The 18,877-nt window shown below is 42.1% G+C and overlaps 2 protein-coding genes across 6 annotated transcripts in view; one reads left to right on the top strand and one right to left on the bottom strand.

The window, feature by feature from the left end:
• RBBP4 (RB binding protein 4, chromatin remodeling factor) overlaps nucleotides 1-1,783 on the bottom strand; it is a 20,410-nt gene extending 18,627 nt beyond the window's left edge. The window contains exons 1-2 of one of the 2 annotated variants that reach the window (XM_042996324.1): nucleotides 1,620-1,783; nucleotides 890-1,037 (exon numbers count right to left, since the gene is read on the bottom strand). In XM_042996324.1, coding sequence (XP_042852258.1) covers nucleotides 890-1,037; nucleotides 1,620-1,635 — 164 coding nt within the window. In that variant the 5' untranslated portion in view covers nucleotides 1,636-1,783. Of the gene's footprint in view, nucleotides 1-889; nucleotides 1,038-1,178; nucleotides 1,198-1,619 lie in introns of those variants that run through there. The other variant, XM_042996325.1, reaches the window with a different exon arrangement.
• ZBTB8OS (zinc finger and BTB domain containing 8 opposite strand) lies at nucleotides 1,239-18,877 on the top strand. 4 transcript variants are annotated; one of them, XM_042996328.1, is made up of 7 exons: nucleotides 1,239-1,260; nucleotides 12,250-12,274; nucleotides 12,804-12,925; nucleotides 13,148-13,230; nucleotides 14,200-14,252; nucleotides 16,008-16,044; nucleotides 18,735-18,877. In XM_042996328.1, exons 3-7 carry the CDS (start codon nucleotides 12,853-12,855, stop codon nucleotides 18,819-18,821), a joined length of 333 nt encoding a protein of 110 aa, XP_042852262.1. In that variant the 5' UTR covers nucleotides 1,239-1,260; nucleotides 12,250-12,274; nucleotides 12,804-12,852; the 3' UTR covers nucleotides 18,822-18,877. The 4 variants fall into 4 exon arrangements, with proteins under 4 accessions (XP_042852262.1, XP_042852260.1, XP_007092483.1 ...); XM_007092421.3 differs by lacking the exon at nucleotides 1,239-1,260 and adding an exon at nucleotides 1,968-2,518; XM_015542224.2 differs by lacking the exon at nucleotides 1,239-1,260 and adding an exon at nucleotides 2,434-2,522.

Below are 18,877 nucleotides of genomic sequence, written 5' to 3'. Positions count from 1 at the left end.
TTTTGTTATGGTATATTATAATCATCCTGCTTTATCATTAGTCTCTTATTGTGCCTGCATTGTTTAAACTTTGTCAGTTATGCATGTATAGGAGAAAACATTAACACATAGAGTTCAGAACTATCCATGGCTTCAGGCATCCACTGGGGATCTTGGGCCATATTCCCTACAAATAAGGTTTGGGGGAGGGGAAATCTACCACACCATATACACAAGGAGTCGAGGTAGGGAAGGTGACTTATCTCAATTTGCACACCCTGATACGCGGCACCTACCAGACCCTCAATAAATGTGAGCTAAATGAAATATTATTTTATCCTCTTAGAGGTAAGCTTCGCACGTGTAAGACACACAAGTGATTAATCTTTCACTATGTATAATTCCCTTATATAAAAACCATCCCATCCTCAGGTGTTAGTTCTAAATATCCTAAGTATCTCCGTAAAACTGCTCTTAGCACATGTATCTATAATTATTAGTCTACACCAGCCTCTTCAACTAGACATGTGCTCCTTGAAGGCAGGTACCATGTCATACACATCTTTGTATTAACCAGCTACTACCTATACATTCAAACGTTTTCCTGAAAGTACTAGAATGACCCATCATGGCATTTTTGGAAAGCTGACACGTTTTATATTATTTGGCCAACTATAGTTCTAACAGGCTATTCATTTCATATCAGGAAAAGAAAACAAATTTTCCCTTATCAGCTAAGTTGCAAAATTATTTTTACATTTTATTTATTTTTTGGCCTAGAAAAAAACGTCACCAATAGGCTTTGATCACGTGCCCTCTCCAAGAGACTGGCGGAAAATAGGGAAAATCATTGTGAGAAATCTCCACTGAGGAGGACACAACAAAATAACGTTCAAAAGATTCACGTCACCTGGTTACATCTGGAAGCCACTGTGCAGTTAGGCTAGGCCACTCCAGAGCATGGGTCATCACCAAATCGTAAAGAAAAGGGGTGTTCTTTTTCCATATTTTGTACTCTTCGTTGATCACACGTTCTTCCACTGCGTCATCAAAGGCTGCTAAAAAGTTAAAAACAAATTAAGTTAGCAAACACAAATGGAAACGGAGGAAACACTTCCAAAGCTACCGGCACTGCTCGATTCTGAAATGGAGATTTGCCTCAATCTCCCCCAGGCGGAGGTACCGACCCCCCTCCCTACCGTCGCGGGCCCGCAACCACTCTCGGGCCAGTCACTCCGTTAGGCGTTAGGGCGACGGCGTCGAGCTCGGGAGCACGCTCCGGTACGCGCTAGGTCCACGGAGCCGGCGAGGAGGCCCGAGCACCGGCCTCTGGGATAGGGAACGGCGTAGGCACTCCCGGGAGAAGCGGGCCGACCGACAGGGAGCGCGGGGAGGGACCAAACAGCCTCCGCCGCCCCCCCCCCCCCCCGCCACTCCGGCAGCTCCACGCCGCGGCGACAGGCCTCCGCGCCGCTGGAACAGGCGCGCCGTTAGCCCGACCCGCGGGGCGATTTCTCCTCACGCCTTCGATGGTGGAGACAACACTCAAGAGTCGGGCTTGCCTTCACTGCTAGGCCCTGTCGAGGCCGCGGCGCCAGCCCGGCACCCCCGCCCTCCTGGGGCAGCCCCAGCACCCTCACCTTCCTTGTCGGCCATGGCGGGCAGGCAAGCCGGGGGGATCCCGGGGTCGAGCGTTGCGGGAGGGGCGGGGAGGCTACGGGCGCTCGCTCGGCGCGCGCGGCCTCTATTGTTTCCTGCTGCCCCTGCGTGAGGGCCGACTCGCGCACCTTCGCGCCAACACTGGCCAATCCGAGCGCAGCGAACCGCGGGGTGGGCGGGGAAGCCGCGTTCGCAGCCTATCCAGATGCATAAAATCGCTTTCTGCGGGGCCCAGGCGCGCGCCCCTCCCCTGCCCCCACTCGGCCGGGAGCCGACTTCCTTCGATTGCGCGCGCGCGGAGCTGGTGGGAGGGCGCCCGCCGGGTCACGTGAGATGTTTAGTCCGCACTCTACAGGGGGCAGCCATTTTCTTAAAGGCTGTTCCGCTCGCGACAATTTCAGAGCACTGACATGAAAAATCTGGGATGCTTTCGGGTCTAGTTATCAACTCTGGGAATGAGGCAGAAAGAAAACACGTCTACCACTCAGGCGTAGGAGTGTCTAGCTCAAGTGTCTTACTACTTCCAGGTCCCCCAATTTACTTGTTTCTTGGGTTCTTAGAAGTGATGAAGCAAACGCAGAAAATAGGGCCTAAGCCTATTAAAGACGTGCTTCCACCGGCGGGTCCTAGGCCAGGAGTCTTAGGGTATAAGTACATCTGGGAGAATGGAGTCCCGGTCCTTTAAGGGTGTGTGCCAAGGGGCGGAGTCTAGAGCGGAAGTTGTAAATCAGGGCTGAAGTCCGGCTAATGAAGGGCGGAAGTGGAGTGTCCAGGGTTGTAATTATGGCGCAGGAAGAGGAAGATATTCGAGATTACAATTTGACTGAAGAGCAGAAGGCAATCAAGGCCAAGTATCCTCCAGTCATTCGGAAGTACGAGTGTGAGTAGGTGGCTCAGTTTTCTCATGCCCTCTTTCCCTGCCCAGGTCTTCTGGCCTCTCCTGCTTTACCCCATTAGGTGCTTCAGGCGTGATCCCATTTCGCCCTGTATTGTAGGTACGAGTCCGGGGGATGCTGGAGTTGAGAGTCGGGAACTGGGCTGCTGCGTCTACAGTCTTTTGAACTCTTTCTACATATACCTAGTCACATTTATCTTGTGGGAATTTTATCAGTGTATTCTAAAGATAACCATATTTCTAAGCGTTTGCGGGGTTGTCTCCCCTACGTATCTCCCAACAGTGGGATGGTTAGAGCAGTGAATATACTTGTGCATCCTTTGTTTTGCACGTGTGCAAGTGTATCTGTAAATTTCCGAAGTTACGTTGCTTTGTCAAAGGATATGTGCATTTTTAAAATTTTTATTTATTTATTTTGGAGGGAGGCAGAGAATCCCAGGCAGGCTCTGCCCTATCAGCCTCATGTTGGGGCTCAGTCCCATGAACCGCGAGATCATGACCTGCGCCAAAATCAGGAGTCCCACGCTCAATAGACTGAGCCACCCAGGCACCCCAAGATATGTGCATTTTTAACTTTAACAGTTTTTGCTAAATTGATCTCCAGTGATGTTGTAACAGTTTATACTCTTGTCATTATGTGAGCGTGCTTTAGTCCTCACACTTCTGCCCATTTACTGCATTACCATACTTTGTCTTTTCCAATTTAAATATTTTGTGATATTAGTTGCATTTTGATTTTTTTTAACATTTATTTATTTTTTGAGAGACAGAATATGAGCGGTACTGGGGCAGAGAGACAGGCAGACACAGAATCCGAAGCAGGCTCCAGGCTCTGAGCTGTCAGCACAGAGCCAGACATGGGGCTCATATTCAGGAACACAAGATCATGACCTGAGCCAAAGTCAAGATCATGACCTGAGCTGAAGTCGGATGCTCAACCAACTGAACCACCCAGGCGCCCCAGCATTTTTCTTATTATAAGTGAAGTTGAACATACTTAAGTATGTTTGGAGCTATTTGTATGTCCTCTTCTGGGATGTGTATATTCATATTTTGAACCCATTTTTCTATTCGATTGTTGGTCTTATTTTACTCTGCAGAAATTTATTTTTATGTAGTGAAATTTATTAATCCTTTTTATGACTTCGGGGTAGTCATACTTAGGAAGGCTTTGTCCACTCTAAGATTGTAAAACAATTCTGTGTTTTCTTGTACATTTGGAAATGAAAACTTTTTTTTTTTTTTTTTTTTTTTTTTTTTTAATTTAAGTAAGCTCTGTGCCCAGTGTGGGGCTTGAACTCACCACCCTGAGTTCAAGAGTGGCATGCTCTACCAACTGAGCCAGCCAGGCGCCCCTGGAAATGGAAACTTACATTGAAGTATAATATACAGAAGACTGCACATACCATAAGTGAATGTTCACACACTGAATACACCTGTATACCTAATAACCATGTGGATAAACAATATTACAGCATCCTGTCTTATGCCCCTTTCCAATCACCACCGCCCTCCTCACTGCTCCCATTATCCTGACTTTTTTTAAAAGATTTTATTTTTAAGAAATCTCTACACACAACATAGGACTCGAATTCACAACCCTGAGATCAAGAGTTGCCCATGCCACCAATTGAGCCAGCCAGGTGCCCCCCATTAACCTAACTTTTTTACCATCATAGATTAGCTTTGCCTGTTTTTTTTTTTTTTTAATGTTTATTTATTTTGAGAGAGAGAGATAGAGAGAGAATCCCAAGTAGGCTCTACACTGGGGCTCAAACTCACAGCGAGATCATGCTGAGGCAAAATCAAGAGTCAGACGCTTAACCGACTAAGCCGCCGAGGTGCCCCTATTCTATCTTTTAATATGTTGTAGGACACTCTCCCCTCACTACTGGCCCCTTTCCTGCCATTCTTGCTTTTTTTTTTTTTCTATGTGTAGATAAACATCAGCTATGTGTAAATATATACAAAACTAGTATGATGACTTCCATCTGCACATCACCCAGCTTCAGCAATGATCAGTTAATGGTTTACCTTTTTTTATCTGTACCCTTATACCTCTGTAGGGGAGGAAAAAAATCTTTCTCCTATACCCATCATAGGTACATTGGCTGGGGCCCTACAAATCAGAAAAAACAAACTTATAAACACATGTGTTGCACATTCAACTGGAAGTATTTTTTTTTTTAAGTTTATTTATTTTGAGGGGTGCTTGCGTGGTTCAGTCGGTTGAGCGTCTGACTCGTGGTTTCGGCTCAGGTCATGGTCTCACAGTTCATGGGTTTGACCCTGTATCAGGCTCTGCGCTGGCAGTGCAGAGCCTGCTTCGGATTCTCTCTCTCTGCCCCCTTCGCTCTCTGTCTGTCTCAAAATAAATAAACTTAAAAAACATTTTTAAAATTATTTTGAGAGAGTGTGTGAGTGAGTGGAGGAAGGGCAGGGAGAGAGAAAGAATCCCAAGCAGGCTCTGCACGGTCAGCCCAGCCCAAAGTAGGGCTCAAACTCCCAAACAGCTGAAGTCAAGAGTCGGATGCTTAACCGACTGAATCACCCAGGTGCCCCTCACATAGGAGTATTCAGTGATGAGTAACTCAAAGGACTGGTTAGAACTTGAGCTTATATAGCGTCTTAACAGGAGCAGTAATTTTGTAGAGAAATGACAAGACAAAGGAAAAGCATTTTGTACTTCTGGGGCGGCCAATTGTGGGATGATAAATATATAGAAAACTAATGGAAGGTGAGGGCTAGTTAGGAAACTTTATTATGTAGATTCCTCTGGTGCTGACTGGGTGGATAAGGGTCTAGAGTTTTCTTTAATGATTGATTTCTGTCCTTGCTGATAGGCAAAGGGGAGCACCTTTATACATTTATGTTTTAGACATATAGTGGGAGGGCAGAGAGTTTTTCTTGTATCTTCTCTCATTTGTCTTCAACTCAAAATAATCTTTATACCTGAGTGGCATATTTCTGGCTACCTTTCACCTCCTTTTCATTTATTTTATCAACGTTTTTTTTTTTTTTTTTTTTTTTTTACTTTTGGGACAGAGAGAGACAGAGCATGAACGGGGGAGGGGCAGAGAGAGAGGGAGACACAGAATCGGAAACAGGCTCCAGGCTCCGAGCCATCGGCCCGGAGCCTGACGCGGGGCTCGAACTCACGGACCGCGAGATCGTGACCTGGCTGAAGTCGGAGGCTTAACCGACTGCGCCACCCAGGCGCCCCATCCTTTTCATTTATTTTAAAGTAAACTGCAGATAGGGGCACCTGGCTGGCTCAGTAGGTAGAGCATGTGACTCTTGGTCTTGGTGTTGTGAGTTCTAGCCCCACAATGGATGTAGAGATTACTTAAATAAATAAAAACTTTAAAAAATAAAATAAACCACAGATAAAAAATACTATTGGTATTTTCTCAATCATATTAATTATAAATTTAGGGAGAATTAAAACTTAAATATTTATATTAGGAGTTTTTTTTTTTTGAGGAATGGTGTATGCCTTTCCATTTTTCAAATCTTGTGTATCCTGAGAAGGTTATTTTTAGGTATTTCATCTTTTTTGTTTCTTTTCCTTTTTAAAAAAATATTTATTTATTATGAGAGAGAGAGAGAGCGAGTGAGTGTGGGTGGGGCAGGGGAAGGAGAGAGAGAATCCCAAGGAGGCTCCATGCTGTCAGTGCAGAGCCTGACATGGGGCTCTATCCCACAAACCAGGAGATCATGACCTGAGCCAAAGTCAAGAGTTGGATGCTTAACTGAATGAGCCACCCAGGCGCCCATCTGTTGTTTTATTTTTGTTATTGTTTTTTTTACAGTAATGTCTTTGCCATTGTGGGACTCAAACTCATGACCCTGAGATCAGGAGTCACGTGCTCTACTCACTGAGTCAGCCAGGCCCCCACACCTTTTTTGTTTCTGATGTAAATGATCTTTTCTGCCCTGATATCATCTCTTGTCTATCCTGTTATTGACTATAATTGTGAAAGCTGCTGAGTTGTGTAATTAATTTTTTACCCTGCCTCCTTATAGTATTCCCTTATAGTTAGTATAATTTTCAGTTGATACCCAAGAGTATCCAAATTTTTTTCATTGTACACTTTGAATTTTGTGTGTTCAACTGTGTTATAATAATATATGCATTATAAAACTCTGTTTTCTTTCCTCTAATACCACTTCTGACATCAAGTGTGTGGTTTCTCCACATCAGGCAGTTTTCCAGTTCTCTGACGCCAACTTGGGTATCAGTCAATTCAATTCTGTTCTGATCCTAACTCCCTGGAATTAACACAGACCCCACAGTTTAAGGGCTGAATTGCACAAGACTGCTTCCACTTCATATGGCAGCCCCAAATGGGGTACCCAAGCTACCCACACTTCTGCCTAACCAGTTGCAAATTCTGGTGTTCCCATGCATTCTCCTCCCACTCCTCCTTGGGCTCAAGTTCAATAATTTGCTAGAACAATTCACAGAACTCAGGTAACCATGCTTTACTTAGGTTTACCAGTTTATTATAGGGGATCCAACTGAGGAACAACCAGACGGATGCCATGCATAGAGCAAGGTATGGGGAGAGGGTCTGGAGCTTCCATGCCCCCTCTGGGCTTGTCGTCCTCCTAGCACATGGATGAGCTCACCAATGGGATGTTCTCCAAATCTCTTTAAGAGTCTATAACTCAGTCTCCTGCTCCACCCTCCACAGGCCAGGCACTCACACCTGGTGGTGAGGGGGTGGGGCTGGAAGTTCCCACTCTTTAATCATGATCTTCCTGGTGACTGCCCCATTCTAAGGCTATCTAGAGACCCTACCCTGAGTCACCACCATAGCATAGATTCAGGTGTGGACAGAAGGTAATAATTAATGAATAACAAACACTCTTATCACTCAGGAGAATCCAAGGGTTTTAGGAGCTTTGCCAGAAACCAGGGACAAAGGCCAAATATATATTTTTATTACACCACAGAAACATTCAGTAAATATAGCAATTAAGAATGAGAGAAAAGGGGCTCCTAGGTGGCTCAGTTGGTTAAGCATCCGACTCTTGATTTTGGTTCAGATCATGATCTCCCCATTTGTGGGATGGAGCGCTGTGTTGGGCTCTGTGCTGGGAGCCTGCTTAGGATTCTCTTTCTCTCTCTCTCTGCCCCTCCCCCTGCACACGTCCCCTCTCTCTCTCTCTCTCTCTCTCTCTCTCTCTCAAAATAAGCATTAAAAAGGATGAGAGAAGAAAAATAGTTTAACTTTTTAATTTGTTGTACAGAAAAACCTTTTTGCCCAAAAATCCTGTTAATATTTTTATAATATGTTTCATGATTGTATCTATGGAGAGGATCATATATGAATTACATTAATCTATTTCCTAATAACTGAATCTGTGCATTCCAGGAATAAATCCGACTTGGTCATATTGGATTCTACTTGGCAACATTTTGTACGGTCTTTGAATTGATGTCATGTGAGATAAGTCTGTATTTTCTCCCAGCTTCATTTCTTTCCATAGACCACCCCCAAATCTCTCCCCAAGCTTTTCCTGTAGCCCTGTTTTTTCCTTTAAGACTGTGTAGACAACAGTGTAGTTGTCATCTTATTGATTCATTCAGCAATATGATTGAACACCTGTTGTGTATCATGCATTGAACAAAAATTGGAAATAAGAGAATGAGCAAACACGTACAGAGCACCCCTTAGTCTTTTGGCACTTACAATGTTAAGTCTTGTTTCCTTTGGGAATTCAGTCCGAGTTAAGTTGATTTCCTAGTCTCTCCTATGTTTCAGTTCTCAAAGTGTGACCCTTGGACCCCTGGGGTTCCCCAGACCCTTTCAGAGGATCTGTGATGACTAAAACTACTTTTGCAATAATACTGAGATACTTGCTCTTTCACTGTGTTGGTATTTGTGCTGATGGTGCAAAAGCATTGGTAGGTACACCTGCTGTCCCCTTAGCACAAATTGAGGCAACACCAAACTGTACTGGTAATCACTTTAGTCCTTAACCACTATGTACCTAAGGTTAAAAGAAAAAATCATTTTCACTTAGAGATGTCCTTGATGAATCAGTAAGGACTGTCAGTTTAATTAAATCTTGACCAGTGAGTACATGCCTTTTTAATGTTCTGTGAAACAAAATGGGAAATGTGCATACAGTGTTTCTGTTGCTTGTCAAGGTATTGATGATTACCTTGAGGAAAAGAACTTGTGTAATTGAGTTGTGAGCTGGTTTTTTGTTTTGGTTTTGTTTTCATGGAAGACCCCCCCCCCCCCTTTGTTTTCCTCCAAAGAATGACTGAAAGATGTAGTGGTGTTATTCAGTTAGGGGTATTTGGCAGATAATTTCTTTAAAACACTTCAAGGAAAAGAACACAATATTTGTTGGCAATGATAAAATTCAAGTATTTGAGTGAAATTCGAATTTTGGAAAACTTGTGTCTGTCATCATGAGCTTGACAGTTTCCTAGTACTAAAAGATCTTTCTGATGAGATTGGTGGTGATATTAACAAATATACGTATATATGTAATTTCACTTCATATAATTAAATGTGTCGACATTACCTATATAAATCAATGAACTAATATTTTTTCAAAAGACCAGTGCTTTGGTGTTATACCATCAGGCACAGATAAGATCTGTTCTAGGCACAAGATAGAGTTAATGGATTTTAATGTTACAGAGTATGAAAATTCATTATAACAGCTTCAAATTCCACATTGCATGTTTCTAGTTTCGGTATAGCATCATGGAAGATTATATATAGTTTTGTGAAAAGCTATTAAGATACTCCTCCCTTTTTCTCCTACATATATGTGAGGTTGATTTTATGTACATATTTCAACTAAATCAATATGTTGCAACACATTGAAAGACATTCAAAATACTTACCTAAATGGTGCCACTCTTCTCACTAAAGTTTTGGGGAAATATGGTTATTTTTTATAAAGGTATGCAATTTATGTTTAGTGAAATGGCTTTGTTTTTTATTAATTATTACTATTTTCTAAAGATTTTATTTTTAAGTAATCTCTATACCCAATGTTGAGCTAGAACTCAATCCTGAGATCAAGGGTCACATGTTCTACTGACTGAGCCAGCCATGTGCCCCAATTTTGTTATTTTTAAATGAATTAATAAGTATTTAAACGTTTTTTCGTTAAAATTTCTACTATGGTTAACATGGACAGATACAACACATATAAATCAAACCTTTTTGGGATCTTCAATAATATTTGAGTAAAGGGTTCCTAAGACCAAAAATTTGAGAACTGCTGGCCTATAGTAATCTGTCATTGTTCTTTCAAATTGTTTTTTAAAATGGAGATATAATTTACATATGGTAGAAGTGCTCAGATCTTAAGTGTAGAGTCTGATAAGTTTTGATAAACATATACATCCATTTATCATTGGAGTGTATTATACATTGGATTGTAGAACATTTCCATCACCCTAGAAAGTTCCCTTTTGCTTTTTTTCCTATAAGCCCCCCTCCCCCGCCATGTCCTTACTTTGAGGCAGTTTGGATTTCTATTACCAGAGCATAATTTTGCCTATTTTAAAGTTTCACACAGTATAGATTCTTTTATGCCTGGCTTCTTCACTTAGTATCAAAGATAAACACAGCCGGACGTTAAAGTGGTGAATGACTTTTTTTCAGTAATTATAGTAAAAGAAAGAACTGAACTCCATTCCAAATTTTGCAGAGGTGATGGGGCCTTTTAAAGGGAGAATGGAGAAGAGGGGAGAGCAGGGGCCTCATAGATTCAGAGAAGTGAAAAATTACAGTTAGTCTGCATAAATTCGATTAGGCCTGCAGGATTTGGTAGCAGGCAGTTACGGAAGTTAGGATTCGATCCTCCCACTGAGACCAGGAGTCCTTTATGCTGATTACATTTCAAAGGAGTGGCTCTGGAGTCCTTGAGAAGGACCCTGCTGAGTTGTAAGAGATAAATATTCACAGTTGTAAGCCCTTTATAGTAAATGCTTTAAGAAAGGGAGGTTAAGGGCCTATTGTTAGGTTTTGGTTGGAATGAACAATAAATTCTCCTGTCTGTGTAGCGCTTTCCCCGGCAGGTAATCTAATGCTTTGGGGCCAGGGTGATCCTTGGAACTAGGCTTATGCTGCTAGAAGTCCAGCTGTGCTAAAGTTTGATCACTCTTGTCACAGAGGAGTTTGGATAGAGGTGTTACATGCTGAGAGTTCTGCAGTTTTCACTTAATGTTTTTGAGATTCATGTTAATGCATGAGTCAGTAGATCACACCATTTTAAAAAAAGTGTTCATTTATTAATTTTTGAGAGAGAGAGAGTGCAAGCGGAGGGGGGAGGGAGGACAGAGAGAGAGGAAGGGAGAGAATCCTAAAAAGGCTTCTTGCCGTGAGCGCAGGGCCTGCCGCGGAGCTCAGACCCATGAACCATGAGATCATGGCCTGACCCAAAACCAAGAGTTGGATTCTTAAGGAACTGAGCCATCCAGGTGCCCCAGTAAGTCACACCATTTTATCGCTGAGTAGTATTGCATCGCATCTTTATCTGTTCTCTTATCGGTGAACTTTTGGTTTTTCATTTTGGGGAATCCACTGCTGTGAGCATTTTGGACACATGCTTTCATAACTCTAAGGTTAATACCTGTCATTTTCTTTTAACTTCTTTATCATCTCTGCTGGTCATCTCTGGTGCCTAAAACATATTAAGTCCACAGGAATATTTTTGAGTGACTTGGAGAAGAATTTGAGCCTTGAGTGTCACCAGAAAACTATGTGTTATGGTACAAAATCTACTACACTGGCACTCAGGACGTCTCAATTCTAGGCCCAACTTTGCCTCTAAACAACAGTAGTCTTTAACAAGTCCCACGATCTCTTTGGATTTCAGGTTTCTTCTTCTTTTTAAAAAAATTTTTAAAGTAATCTCTACACCCAACATGGTCTCAAACTCACAACCCAAGGTCAAGAAGTGACGCGCTCTACAGATTGAGCCAGCCAGGTGCCCCAGTTTTCTTCCTGTCCGTGAGGGAATTATATTAAATGAGCTGCAAGGCTTCCTTCTAGCCTGAATATTCAATGATCTAAGTAGGAAGAACTGACAGAAGTCATGCTACCAGTGAAGAGTAGACTGAAATGTTGGGATAAACAGATCCAGTGGGAGTTTGCTGTAGTAGCAGGTGTTGCTTTCAGGTGTTTCTGTGGGGATGATCAGGAAGAAGCTCATAAACATCGTGTTGAGTTTACTTTTTAAAAATTTTTTAATGTTTGTTTACTTTTGAGAGAGAGAGAGAAAGCACGAATGTAGGGGCACAGAGAGGGAGACAGAGGATCTGAAGCGGGCTCTATGCTGACAGCAGAGAGTCCGACACGGGGCTCCCAACTCAGTGAACCGTGAGATCATGACCTGAGCTGAAGTCGGACACTTAACCGACTGAACCACCCGGGCGCCCATACTTTTTTTTTTTTTTTTTTCAGTAATTTATTTATTTTTGAAAGAGCAAGAAGAGGAGGGGCAGAGAGAGAGGGAGACAGGATCTGAAGCGTGCCTGTGCTGACAGCAGTGAGCCTGAGGGGGGCTCGAACTCTTGAACCCCGTGAGATCATGACCTGAAACAGAGTTGGATGCTCAACTGACTGAGCCATCCAGGCACCACAGAAGGATAATATTCTTAATAATGAACTAGAGTTTCTTGTGACTTGCAAGTCAAGTTCAATGACATATGTGTTTTCCCCTCTCTCCCTCAGATTTGGATCATACGGCAGATGTCCAGTGAGTATACCTGCAATTTATGTCTTTGAAATCATGTTCTTAAATAGGAAGTCCGATGTTTTAATCTCGATGTCCCTAATTTTATTTTATTATTTATCTATTTATTTTTTAAAGTGTATTTATTTTGTGAGGGAGGGAGAGAGAATGTGCACACAGATGCACACACAACCCAGGGAGGGACAGACAGCGAGGGAGAGGGAGAATCCTCTCTGTCAGCACAGAGCCTGACGTGGGGCTCAGACCCACAAACTGTGAGATCATGACCTGAGCTGAGATCAAGAGTTGGACACTTAACCAACTGAACCACCTAGATGCCCCTTGATGTCCCTAATTTTAATTTTCTCTTCCTATTTTCGTTCCTTTACAACATGAAAATGATGGTTTAAAAGAACCCAGTTTCTGTGCCATTAAATTGATTGCTGCCTTTGGTTTTGTATTTACCATGCTAATTTTATTTTGACTTTGCTGTCAAGTTTTCTCTCTTGCTCTCTTGAATTTTATTACACAGGGCATAAATGTATTTCTTTAGGTTACATGCGTGGGGAGATACTCTGGAGGAAGCATTTGAGCAATGTGCAATGGCCATGTTTGGTTACATGACAGATACTGGGACTGTGGAGCCCCTCCAAACACTAGAAGTAGAAACCCAAGGTAACCGATTTGTTTTCAGGGAAGAAATTGTTATGCAGATGTGCAGTGTTGTACATGATTTCAGTATATTTTCACAATAAGAACAACTAAATTAATTATGAGCTTGTTCTTCGTCTTTTCAGCTAGCCTAAGAAATTCATTATACTTTTAAATTCAAACAAGTTTTTAGAGAGGAGAATCATTAAACATCATACTGTCATGGTTCTTCTTGATCCTGTGTAGGAGATGACTTAGAGTCTCTTCTGTTTCACTTTTTGGATGAGTGGCTTTATAAGTTCAGTGCTGACGAATTCTTCATACCCCGGGTAAGCAACGGTTTTTCTTTTTTACTGAGCAAACGGGTTCTAGTTCAGATTTTAAGAGAACAAATGATTGAGAATAGAATGTGTGATGCAAAACCAAGCCATACAGATCCTAAGATGATACTGATTTGTAGAAAACAGGGACTCCTTGGTTAATCTGCCTTTGCCTATGTATATGCATCTTGTAATATTTAGATCTCTTACCATATACTTGTCACTAATCAGGATTGTGTGATAAGAATGCACCTGCTGTCTTCACCCACACTTTTTATGTCTCCTTAGTTTGAGCTATATTTATGTCCATCCATATGTTCCTTTGTCCCTTGTGAAATTTTGCAACTCTGCCATGTTGGCCTAAATTTAAAAATTGCTGTCAGTTTTCCTTAACATGAAAAAGGAAAATCAAATGGAGATTGCCTGTTGCCTTCAGCCTCTAGAAGGGAATCTATCTCAACATCACTGTTACCTAACACACAGCGCCTTGCTTCCATAATCACTCCATTCTCTCCCTTCCCAGCTATGCTACATACACTCTTCTAACTGGTCCCTTGTCCTGCAGAGTTCAAGAGCCTACAGTGTTAGTTAAAAATGGGCCAAGAATGATTGAAATCCTGTATCATTCTATTCTATTTTACAGAGAAAGTTCTTGACTCCTGTTTTTAGAGTGTACGTTTTTCAAGAACGTTTCTCTTCACTATATAAGAAAAAAACCTTATTTCCTTGAAATATATTTAGTTTGTTGTTCTACTTTAGTTAACATTTTAATTTTCTTTGCGTCAGGGAAGTTGTACATTGTTATTTTCTAGGAAAGGGGACAACCTAGACATATTTTTGTTAATTAAAGTATAACTGACATACAATATTATGTCAGTTTCAGGTATACAACATAGTGTTTTGACAGTTATTAGACATGTTTTAGTAGATGGTCTATTATGAACATTTTTTGAAATTAAATTTTCTTTTCCTCTTTAGGAAGTGAAGGTACTTCATATCGATCAAAGAAATTTCAAATTACGGTCAATTGGGTATGTTTTGAAGATCTTTTTAAGTAACAAGCCATGAAAGATGTTAAAATTATATTCTTCACTGAACGTACTGGGCAGGAAAACAGAAATGTTAAGTCAGCGGTCCCATTGCAGCCCAGTGGGCCTCTGCAGATTAAGCTTTGTGAACCCTAGGAGCAAGGGCTTTGGTCCTCAGCTTTGGAAGACCAGAAATGTGTCAGAGCAGAGTTAATTTTGGTTCTTAAACCTGATTCCCAATTTATTGATTTTTTTTTTATGTTTATTTATTATTGAGAGAGAGAGAGAGTGCAAGCCCAGGAGGGACAGAAAGAGAGGGAGACACAGAATCTGAAGCAGACTCCAGGCTCTGAGCTGTCAGTACAGCAGAGCCCAGTGCAGGACTCGAACCCACGAACTGTGATCATGACCTAAGCCGAAGTCAGACGCTTAACCAACTGAGCCACCCAGGCACCCCTGGTTTGTTTTGTTTGGTTTGGTTTGGTTTGGTTTGGTTTTTAAGATTTATTTTAGAGAGAGTGTGAGTAGGGTAGAGGGGCAGAGAGAGAGAATCGTAAGCAGGCTCCATGCTCAGTGTGAACCCCATGTAGGGCTCAGCCCCACAGCCATGTGATCATGAACTGAGCTGAAATCAAGAGCCGTATACTCAACCAGCTAAGTCACCCAGGCTCCCCTCTTTTAGGTTATTTCTATGTAAAGCCTATTTTTTCCACTTCATGTTGAATTTGATTCATTTCTTTTTTCTTTTTGTAAAGTGAGGTCTTTTATTCTTCTCCCTCCTTTTTTTTTTTTTTTAATGGGTATGGAATCAGCCTTATCCAAGGGTATTTAGCTAATAAATGGTTGAACAGAAATTTAAAACTTTGTTCTTTTTACTACCAATACTGCTTCTCCAGCTGTGATCTCTAGCCACATTCATCTTGAAGGGAGAGAAGATACTTATCCCGGGTTCTAGGAAAGTACCCTTCTAGGGCCTTCTATGCACAGACCATGGACATTTTCTCAAAAGTTATAAAATAAGAGCATATTACAGAATGTAGTATTTTGCCTCTGTGATACTCAGGCCTACTTTCTCCAGTGGGAGATAGTATTTAAATCATTGTATAGCCTTGGGTACAGTGAAAATTTTGAACATGTGGCTGTATTTATTTATTAAAAACTTTTTTTTAATGTTTATTTATTTTTGAGAAAGAGACAAAGCATGAGCAGGGGAGGGGCAGAGAGAGAGGGAGACACAGAAGCTGAAGCAGGCTCCAAGCTCTGAGCTGTCAGCACAGAGCCTGATGCGGGGCTTGAACTCACTGACTGTGAGATCATGACCTGAGCCGAAGTTGGCTGCTCAACTGACTGAGCCACCCAGGTGCCCCTATTAAAAACATTTTTTAATGCTTATTTTTGAGAGAGAGCGCAGGTGCATGAGTGGGGGAGGGGCAGAGAGAGGGAGACACAGGGGCAGAGAGGGAGACGCAGAACTACAAACAGTCTCTAGGCTTCATGCTCTAGGCTGTCAGCACAGAGCCAAACGCGCGGCTCTAACTCACGAACCACAAGATCATGACCCGAGTCGAAGTTGGATGCTTAACTGACTGAGCCACCCAGGTGCCCCTCAAACTGAAATTTAAAGCCCCTTATCCCTCCCATCTCTTTTGGCCTTCTCATATCTTAACCACATTTATAAGATTTATTTTAAAATATGTAAAGGGAGAACAGGTATTAAATCCTGGAAGTCTAAATCATGTTTTAATTTTCCTTCTCAAGGTGGGGAGAAGAATTTTCATTGTCCAAGCACCCTCAGGTATGTTTAAATCCAGCCATTAAGAACATTTTCTACTTTCTTACCATAAAGTTAGTATATGCCAGTAAACTTTAGTGAGTTCTAATAAATTGGTGTGAAGTAAGTGGTAAGTTTTCCTCAGGCTTCCCTGACCATGTTATGTTTAAGCGCTGATTCCACACATCTGATTTGGTGGATTAGGAGTCAGCACTTGGGCTCCAGGGTCAGGTTTGTTATAGATTTTTATGGGATTTAAAAGTCCCTTTGCCTTTTCAAGCTTCTGTATCTCTTCCTGTGATGAAGGTTTTAGACTGAATGTTCTCTAAAGTACCTTCTACTTTCTGTGCTTCTCCGGATTCTGTATTTGCCAACCTGTATGACTCCACTCTATACCAGTCAAATCTGTATATAGGAATAGGGGGAGGCAAATTTTTTCTGTAAAGGGCTAGATAATGTTTAAAGCTTTGTGGAACAAGAGTGATAGAAGAACAATATTTAGCTCCTTTATTGTATCACTATAGCCACCATAGACAATACATAAACGAATGAATGTGGTTGTATCCCAATAAAACTTCATGGACATTGAAATTTCAATTTCATATCGTTTTCAAATGTCATGAGGTATTCTTTTGTGGTCCCCCCCCCCCCCAACCACTTAGACATGTAAAAACCATTCTTAGGTGGTAGGACTATACAAAACCAGGTGGCAGCCTGGGTTTGCCCTGTGATTTGCAGGTTGCTGACCCTTGTGTTTAGGCCAAAGAGACCTAAATTAGTTGAGGGTGACTGGGAAGTCCTGGTTGCTTCTAGTAGCTGCAGTATCATTTCTTCAAGCACAACATAATGAAATGAAGCCTGATGAGGGAACTTCGGGAGAGAAGCTTAAAAAGAGAGAAAGCGCTAGAAGGGAGCATGTGAATTACAATACAAACGACACGTGGAATTTTCTTTTGAACATCTTATGTGTGAGGTATATATTAGACATCTAAATGGAAATGTCTCATAATAGGCATTTGCCTATAGGATGTCTTGTTCAGGAGATAGCTATCTCTGCAAACATAAATCTGGGAGCCACCACTGAGCAGAGGATATCTATAGCCATAGGATTAGATGAGATTATGTCGGAGGGAGTATAGATAAGAGAGAGTATAGAGGGGACTGAGCCCCGGGGTACTAAGTTTGGAAGAGACCAAGCCAAAAAGTAAAAGACAAGGAGAACCTCATGAAAGGGAGCAAAAGAAGAGGGGGTGCCCTAAAGCCAGATATCTAATGATCTTGAGACCGCTCAGAGGTTGCGTAAGATGAGGATTGAGAATTATCCATGGGTTTACTAATCAGTGGAAAGATACATGGGTCAAAGAGAGAATGAAAGATAGGAAAGTGGAGGCAATGTATTGAGACAGTTCTTTTGAAGAGTTTGAAAAGAACAAATAGAACAGTACTGGCCAGAGGGGAATGCGGTTGGAAAGGGAGGAGTTTGTGTGTGTGTGTGTGTGTGTGTGTGTGTGTGTCTTGTTTTAGCTACAAGGTTTGTAGCACCAGCGTAGGCTGTGTGGAAGTGATCTAGGAACTTGGGGCAAATTGATCATGCTGGAAAGGAAGAGAATAATTTCAGAACAAAGACCTTACGTTTTGGTAAAGGGGGGTGTGGGGTGGTGTGTTCAGGTACAGGAGCTGATCTTCTGATAGGAGCAGGGACGGGCTGTTCGTTGTAATAGGAGGAAAGGCTAATGTGAGTACGGATGGAGAAGATAAGTCACTTTTTACTGATTGCTCCTGTTTTCTCTAGGAGGCCTGGTGTGAGGGTGAGAATGAGGGAGGAATCCTAGAGGTGAAGATGGAAAGTAATTGTTTCAGAGACTGAGCAAGGGAATTTAGTGGCAAATGTAGGATGACTAGTCAGTGCTGAGTGCCCTTTTGAGATTGTGGATGTGATTTAAAGTGACACCACTTAGTATGGTGTGTGCTGCCGTAGGCAGAAAGTTGAGTTTGATTTAGGTTGTGGTTTCACCGGGTGATTATGGCAGAGGGAAAAAAGCAAAGGTGGGTGCCATTCAGATCCATCTGGGAAACGTTCAGATTTCTTTTGTGCCATAGAGCTAGCAAATGCCAGTTGCCTATTGCTGGCTATGTTTTGTGCTGCAAAGAATTATTGTAGATTCTTTTCTAGAATGGGAAGGAACCAAGAGAACATCTAATCCTGTGGTTTTAAACCAGGGCAGGCGAGGGGGGATTGTCATGTATCAGAAACATGTGGAGAGAGAACCCAGGAAGTAAAGTGAGTTGGCAGCTGAGGAGGAGAGGGGTCTGTGTTCCTAGGCCCCAGGTTAGACTATAAGGAGGAGGTCCCGAGAAGGAGCTCTGAGCCAGACCGTAGGAAAGCTTTGGGCTCCTTGACTCAGTCCACTTGGTAAATGAAAAAGGGGATGCTGGAGAGGTCAGCCAGCCTCCTTATCCAGGTGGAAACAAAGCCAGGATTAGAGCTTCATCTCTTACCTCCTAGTCAGCGCTCTTTCCCTGTGCACATGTGGCTTCTCATTTTTACCGGATGACTGTACAATGCTGTACAAATAACTGCTTGTATCACGTGAGTTTTTAGTTTTTCAGAATAATAGTAAAATTTGGCCTTTCTGCCTATTGTTGTAGAGTTACTGATCCTGAGTTTGATTTTCATTTTTTCCTATTTGTTTTTTCCCTAACCCCAACTTTAGGGCACTGAAGTCAAGGCAATAACGTACTCAGCAATGCAGGTCTATAATGAAGAGAAGCCAGAAGTTTTTGTGATCATTGACATTTAAGATGCCAAAAAAACAAGAAAAACCCCCTCCTATGAAGAACTGTTTTTTCTCTTCTT

This window comes from Panthera tigris, chromosome C1 (genome assembly GCF_018350195.1).
Source record: "Panthera tigris isolate Pti1 chromosome C1, P.tigris_Pti1_mat1.1, whole genome shotgun sequence".
Classification (NCBI taxonomy): Eukaryota; Metazoa; Chordata; class Mammalia; order Carnivora; family Felidae; genus Panthera; species Panthera tigris.
The sequence above is the reverse complement of the archived record's forward strand: the minus strand, read 5'-3'. Positions and strand labels throughout refer to the sequence as shown.

Coding starts and splice junctions, on each gene's coding strand:
- ZBTB8OS (XM_007092421.3), top strand. CDS start 2,386: ATGAAGGGCGGAAGTGGAGTGTCCAGGGTTGTAATTATGGCGCAGGAA. Junction 12,275..12,803: donor GATCATACGGCAGATGTCCA/GTGAGTATACCT, acceptor GTATTTCTTTAG/GTTACATGCGTGGGGAGATA. Junction 13,231..14,199: donor ACGAATTCTTCATACCCCGG/GTAAGCAACGGT, acceptor TTTCCTCTTTAG/GAAGTGAAGGTACTTCATAT.